At 43.6% G+C, this 7765-nt stretch overlaps 1 protein-coding gene across 1 annotated transcript; it reads left to right on the top strand.

Annotated features, from left to right (window-relative positions):
* The first annotated feature begins 91 nt into the window (after positions 1–91).
* si:dkey-178e17.3 (somatomedin-B and thrombospondin type-1 domain-containing protein) lies at positions 92–6189 on the top strand. The gene is given in 6 exon segments (XM_060054389.1): positions 92–427; positions 1287–1377; positions 3820–3883; positions 3885–3905; positions 3907–3980; positions 4745–6189. Coding segments are annotated over 6 exon segments (687 nt in total). The 5' UTR covers positions 92–96; the 3' UTR covers positions 4851–6189.
* The last annotated feature ends 1576 nt before the right edge of the window (positions 6190–7765 follow it).

Here is a 7765-nt window from a genome sequence, read left to right as displayed (position 1 = left end):
TAGACCGCACACTTCCCAAGGGATCTTGGTTCGTTGAGATGGAATTGGCTGATGGCAACGATGCTAATGTTCCGCACTGCAACATCGTGAAACACTATGAGGGACTCGACCCGCGTGTACCCACATACATCGTGTCTGTGTGTTGTCTTAGCCCCTTTACCTAACGTTCATAGCGTCGGCAGGCTCCCTCTGCCTCTCGCCCCATGTGTCAGCTCACCCCCTACCTCCTCCCTCCTACCAGCAGCCATCGACTGTGTGGTGGGCTCCTGGGGGCCCTGGTCGCCATGCACGTCCCCCTGCGGGGTGGGCAGCACCGAGAGGAGCCGCCAGGTGTCCGTGCCCCCGAGGAACGGGGGAACGCCCTGTCCTGACCTCAGGCAGCGGAGGGGCTGCTATGGCAACAACGCTGTGTGCAGCACATCTAAAGGTGAGGCGAGGAGTGGTGGTCTTCCTGCTCAGGACTCAGTGTGTGCGTATTGAAGCTGCAGTAGATAAGAGTCCAGGGGTTGTAAACGGGATTGGGCAGAGGAGAACAACATTTTGAAATGTTCCTTTGACTGATAGGCCGGCTGAATTGCCCGAACCAATCATAGAGGATATCCCCTGTTAGGGCAGAACTGATATTCTCACAGAGCATTTCACCTACTAAAGGCAGACGGATGATTAGGACATTTCTATAAAATTGGACTCAAATTAGAGCTCTCAAAATCTTGAACACCTCAAATGTACCTGGTAAAGTTGTATTACATAGCATACCATATCATAGTATAATATAGTAAAGTATAACATAGTTTAGTATAGACAGTAAAGTAAAGAATAGTATAGTATAGTAAAGTATAATATACTATAGAATAGTATAGTATAGTATTGTGTAGTACACAATCCCTATAGGGTTGATACTGTTGCATCCGAGTGAACTTTCGGTTGAAATGGTTCACCTCTTAATGTCCCCTATTGCCACATATCTGATCTTAAGTCTTCAGTACAGCCGAAACATATCAAAAGCATCTGTTATGTTCTCCTACTGTTGACTTAGTGGCCAAACTTGACAGACTGAAGATAAGCCTAGAGTCTGGAGCAACAAGGTTTTTATCAGTCAAAGAAACCCAAATAATTGCTTACAAGTGTTGTATCTTAAGTCTACTTGAGTATACAAGCAACAATGCATTCTTAGTTTGTTTTCCTTCACTTTTTCTCAAATTTAATATGAATATTTCAGTATCTTTGTTCACGTTGAGCTATGATTATTCATATCTTTGGTTGTGGTTTATTTTATATTATTTTAGAGGTGGCTAAAATCCTGCCTGACTCCTTCAAGCGGATTTTCAAGGACCCATGGAGGCGACCACACATGCTGATGAAGGAGGAGAAGGCCAGGTAGGGAACAAAAGACAAACAGGTGACCACTGAGCCAACTGCTTGGGACACAAAGGTCAACACACCACTTTCACTCATGGATTATGAAGTCCATTCTTTCGATACAGATTTTTTTCAATGTACAGAGAAACAAATCTGACGAGCCATCATCATCATTTCATTACCATCATTACCTGTTAACAGTCACACAGACTCACCTGTAACGACATGGAATATTCTGAATTATAAAGGTCATAAATCAATCTAGAGAAGTAGATGCATAGTGCATACAAATAGAAATTATTTAGGTTCATGTCAGATTTTATTTGTGTCTAGGGAGAACTTTGATCCAATTGGAATTCACCTTGAGATCCTCAGATAGTATTGTTTGAGTTCAGCTTCATGAACACAGGGACCCAGAAGAGCCAAGAAGGGAAGCCAAGGCCAGGCTTGACCTCAAACTACAGCTGGACATTGTTTTGACTGTAGGAGATGAGCACTACGGTTGGATATCTGCAGGATATTCGGATCTTTGAGCTGTACTGATTGTGGAGTGCTTCGGTACAAGCACAGGCGTGACCTAACGCACTTAGACACACACACACACACACACACACACACACACACACACACACACACACACACACACACACACACACACACACACACACACACACACACACACACACACACACACACACACACACACACACACACACACACACACACACAATGAGGGCCAGCCTTTTGGCAGGCCAGAGCATTTCACTTTGATTAAAGTGGACATTGGATACCTTTATTTTGGATGAGGCACAAAGCTACAGGGGATGGAAGAGACATGCGTCATACATGTGATCCATTAACCACGGATGACAGCATTAGGCTGATTTTATATAAACATCTGTCCCACTGACAGATGATGGGGGAAAAGACTGCCTATTGATTTAAAGTTTTACAAATACAACTCTGACTGACAAGAAGAAAATTACTGAGAAATGAAACAAAGTTAAAATAGGAGAACTAGCAGTAGTGAAAGGTCTATACATTCAAACACTCTGCCTAACCCAATCGACTGCCCTTTATCAGCAATTCTTACCTGTAATCAACACCTTCACACCAAAAAGCATTTTTATGAGTGGTTTGGTTTTAAACCTACTTTCGTATCTATGTTATTCTTTTTAGTGTCATTAGGAAGAATCAAACAAGGCAGTGTTAATAAGATACCCTACCTCCTTAGCTAGACATGAAAAGTCCAGAGAAATCTATAATGGTCCTCTATCAGGAGATAGCGCCCCCTATGGATGAAATGGTACCAAATGTTTCAAGACCTGCATACCAGGAATACAGCTGTAGTTTTACTTTTGCAACCTTTGGGGTTTACCTATAGGCATAACCAATTGGGAATAATTATGAGAATCCTGACCCTAACAATAGATATCCACAGATGCACAGGCACTGTGCAGTAAATAACATCACAATTACAATTAGGGCATTTAGCAGACGCTTTTATCCAAAGCGACTTACATCGGTTAATCATCGGTTAATCACTCTAGTCACTAGAATGATGTTAGAGTCATACTAGAGTCTACCCTAGTGTATGCAGAGTACAGTAAATGTAGACTTGTTTTATCTAATCTGATTAATTGGGATTAGTATGCCAATTTAAGAGTAAAAAATACGCAAAAATGTAGATACAAAAACAAAGTTAAGGAACAATGTGTTTTTGTTGTTTGTGCATAAATAATTCCCTTAAGAGTCTTTTATGTTTCACCATTTTAACATTGAAACCTAATCTGTCATCAAGGTCCTTTGGCAAGGGACAGGTGCTGCCTTGTACATTAAGTTCTGAATAGAGACTTGAGGGAGCATTCAGGGAGAAATGCTAAGTAGGAGACATATTTCCTCCGGTCCTGACATCCCACTGGGGATGGTGTTTAGTCATGACTCAGTTCACTCATAGACCAAACAAACACGGCAAAAAAAAATCTTAGGCCAGTTCCAAAAGTTACAGTGAACTGGAAAACCAGCTTTAATCGTTGTTTTTGAAGCACAGTTTGGGGCTCGTAGAAGATTGTCTTTGCCTGCCCTGAGCCTGTTGAAATGATAAACAGATCTAGGGTTTGGCGGCTGCCTTCTGCTATTAAGACCTCGATCAAAGGTATCCTAATTGGCTTGAAGGCCACTGGACCTGGGAACGTCTGAATACGAAAATGTTTTCAATGGCATGGGATTCTGGTAGGACACAGTATGTTGTTTGCTACTATGTGGTGTGGACGTCTGCATAAAATCAAAACAAGCAGCTGTGTGACCTGGCTCATCTTGAACCTCCATCTCTCTGATGTTAAAAACAAAATGGTTTGTTGCAAAAGAAAATAAATCAATAAACGGGGATTCAACAGCATACACCTTGATCAACGCTTGCACACATGTATCGTTCTGTTCTATGTTGGCCTTTGCCCACAGTTACTGCGTGTACCTGCGGGTTAAGCAGTCCAGTGCCGCCTGCAAACTGAAGCTGTGGAGCGCCCCAGTTGGTCCGAGAGAGACTGGGTGTGTGCCGAATGCCAGAGTGACGCCATGTCCAAAACCGACCGCTGCAGCGGAGACGGCATCGAGAGCACCAGGTGAGCACGCCTCTTCACCCATAAGGACCACATTTGCTGAGTACTTTTTGCTAATTTCCTGCAAAAGAGGAAAGCGCTCTAATCTGACATTAAGAGATGAAAGTTTCAATGGGCGGACAGAACATTCTAACATTCCTACTACAAATTATATCGATGAAACGTCGTCAGAGTGCTCCTTCTCCTGGATGATGGAACAGCTGAAAAAAATGAGGCCGGACTTAAATGCGTGATACTTAAAAGGCACCCAGTGCAACTTTCGAGGCTTAAAAATAAACATTCAATTTCTAGTCTTTTTTACACGTAGTAAGTTTCAATAACTCCATACCATTACATACCAACATTTAAGCAGCAAAGATGAGACGTCGTTGTGTGGTGAGAACTGATACAAAATCGATAACAACAACAATGCCGCCATTTTCTTTATTTTTTGTAACCTACAATAAATAAAGCAGGCTTCCAGTCAATGGAAAAATGGCTTCTCCCACCGCGATTGTTGTTGTTTACGATTTTCTATCAGTTCTCACCACACAACGACGTCTCATCTTTGCTCCTTGAATGTCGATATGTAATGGTATGGAGTTATTGAAACTTACTACGTGTAAAAAAGACTAGAAATTGAATGTTTATTTTTCATTGAATGTTTACATAAAGTTGCACTGGGTGCCTTTACCCAAAACAGGCATATTCATTGTAGTAACAGTAAAAAAGTACATTTTGCATAGAGTAAAAGGCAGTAGTGGACATCACGATGACCCATTTTGCAGGACCTTCTGGGCGGCGGCCTCCGTGCCGGGTTGCCATGGTTCCTGGGTGCGGGAGTCGTCGACGGAGGGCTGTCGCTGTGCGCCGTACTCGCTGCTGTTTGTGTGAGCAGCCTCCAACGCCCCCCCCCCCCCCCCCCCCCGTGCACACAGCCACGTGGTTCATGGGGTTATGACCGCCAATACCTTTCGTAAGACCCATAACCCAACCAACACCCCCCCCCCCAACGCCCGCCACGCGATGCCCCCCCCCCCCCAGGAGATCAGCAGTTTCCTGCCACTTTTCTACTTTGCCTCACTCTCTGTACTACACACACTACGATGATGCCTGAAATAATGTGCACACGTTCTAGCATTTAGAAATCAATATTTTTCTGCAGCCACAAATATTTCCATTCCTCCTCCAAAGCACAGAAATGCCTATATGCATTTTTACCTCTGACTCTTTGCTATCTACCTCCAATAATGCAACTGCATTTGATGCCTTAATGTATAAATATATAAATGTAATATTTTGCTTTATACATTTTCTACTTACGAGTTTTTACGTGTAACGTGTATGTGTCTATATAGCAATGATTATGTGTATCCACCCGTTTGTTTGTTTCCTTTTCTAGATCCTTGTTTCCATATCTTCGTTTAATTTTACATTTCGCCACATTGATCATAACAAATCACTTTCATCCGAATGTACATGCCATCTTTGAATGTGTGTCCAATCAATCGACTCTCAGGGGTTTCAACAAAGGAGTTTTTGTCCCCCCCCCATGGATCTATGCCGTCAACAAGGCTGTTTATGTAGATATCAAACAGTGAATTATAAATTAAAACTACTTGGTGTTTGTTATAGGTAATATAAGCTAGGGTGGAACAGATTCCAAATCGGTGTGGACTCGAGCCGTTCCACCTGTCCATGGCTGTATGCAGTTACTTTTTCATTTTGTTATCCCTGTCTCCAACTCATTCCAAAAACAAACCAAAAACTAGATTGGCTTTAAAGGGGAGTTTTCAACAACATCGCTGCGTCTTGCAAAAAGTCACACCTCTGCTCCCTAGCTGTAGACTAGCTGCCGGCCTGTTGCTTCACTCCCTTCTCTCATTAGCAGATTCTCCATCTCCTCCCTCATCCTACACAGCTCTTTAGCACAGCCGGAGTACCTTAGCGGTTGCTGTGTTACATAAGGCCACTGTGTGTTTAACATTTCCACTAAATAACAGCCTATGCTCAATGAGCACATCGCTCTGACTCTGTTATGCTCGCTGGAGGATAAGTTTAATGTTCGGGCGAACGATCTGCCTTGACATTAAAAAAAGAACCCTGCCATGTATTTCCCTTGTTTATGTGTATTTATTTATTTTCTTTCCAAGCAAGCAAGGATGTAATTAGGGCAGCACTGCATACTCTTGTACACTGTTGATTAGTGAAAAATAAAACAAATATACAGCCACTTTTCTTTCTGTCATGATCAGTTGGAGTCACCAATAGTTGTATTATTATTAGCTTGTATCACATTAATGCAAGCTTTGTATTGTTTTCTTCCTCTTTGTTTAATTGCCTGTGTAATATTTCGTGATTTCAAAACATCATCAAACACCACAGGTAACATTGCTGGTTTTCCCGAGGAGCAGTTACAGCTGTGGACCTGGTGTTGATAATGTAATTATATCCTCAGAGTTAGACCCGTGCTCACATGCACCAATTACATTGAAAAAGGGCGTCTGCTGGGCAGTTCAGAACAAAAAAGCAAACATGAATCTGTTAACATATTTTGGGTGGAATTCTTGGAATTTCTTGGAATAGTAAAAATGGAGTGTGATTTTCTGTGAAATCACCATGGCCTATAATATTGGAGTATTTTCCTATGATTTAGGGTTTGTTTAGACAGGCAGACGGTGAGGTAAGAATGAGTGAAACTGTTCCCCCTGTAAGCACGGCATGTTCGTCTGGTACACTGACAGGTCCTGTGACGCGACAATGTTTCAGCCTCCACCAGGATGGAGAAATCTTTCACTTGGTAGAATTGTTGTTATTCCTGATACAGATAATTTGTATTGAACTTATTATCACACGCTGATTGTTGATTCTTGTGAGCGTGCATGTGCTTGAAACCATTAACCACTGGAAATGATGTTGACCCGTACTAGTGTTGTGGAGCCAGTTATGTCTCAGAGTAAACCATCAACCTGAACTCCTCTCTCTCTCCCTCTCTCTCTCTCTCTCTCTCTCTCTCTCTGTCTCTCTCTCTCTCTCTCTCTCTCTCTCTCTCTCTCTCTCTCTCTCTCTCTCTCTCTCTCTCTCTCTCTCTCTCTCTCTCTCTCTCTCTCTCTCTCTCCCTCTCTCTCTCTCTCTCTCTCTCTCCTCTCTCTCTCTCTCTCTCTCTCTCTCTCTCTCTCTCTCTCTCTCTCTCTCTCTCTCTCTCTCTCTCTCTCTCTCTCTCATCCCCTCCCGACCACCACCCATCCCTCCGCCATCCTCAGCATCATCATCATCATCATCCCCCCCTCCCCTCCCCTCCCAGACTCCCCTCGGTCAGCACAACCCTTTCTTTCCTCGTACTACAACAGTGGCAATACAGTGCTGCTGGCCTGTCAGTCCGTGCAGCCTCTCTGAAGCTGGCTTTAACCCCATGTCGGCCGCGGCCCAGCGCCGCTAACCCGCTGTCCAAAGGGCAGGAAGGCCCGTCTCTGGCCCAGTGCCTGATGGGCTCCGACAGCAGTGTGTTCTGGGATTACACCCGCTGAAAAGAGCGGCATTCCATCACTGTCGGCCTTTGTCGCAGCGTGGCCATTGTTTGCTTACGACAAGACAGCTGTTCAAAGACCGCCCAGCCCCGCGCCCGGCGTACAGGGAGAGCGCATTTCCGCTTACTGACGCCGGCACTCCGGCATCGACCTGTGCCTTAATATATGCAAAGTATATATATGATATTCTTTTTTTAGGGTTTTCTTTTAAAGTATGTAGATACATACACAACCATATAATGGGTGTAGGCCTATATAAGATGGCTCCTCTGCTCTCTGTAT

Source organism: Gadus macrocephalus, chromosome 6 (genome assembly GCF_031168955.1).
Source record: "Gadus macrocephalus chromosome 6, ASM3116895v1".
NCBI lineage: Eukaryota > Metazoa > Chordata > Actinopteri > Gadiformes > Gadidae > Gadus > Gadus macrocephalus.
Note: the sequence above shows the minus strand (reverse complement) of the source record. Positions and strands in the feature narration are given on the sequence as shown.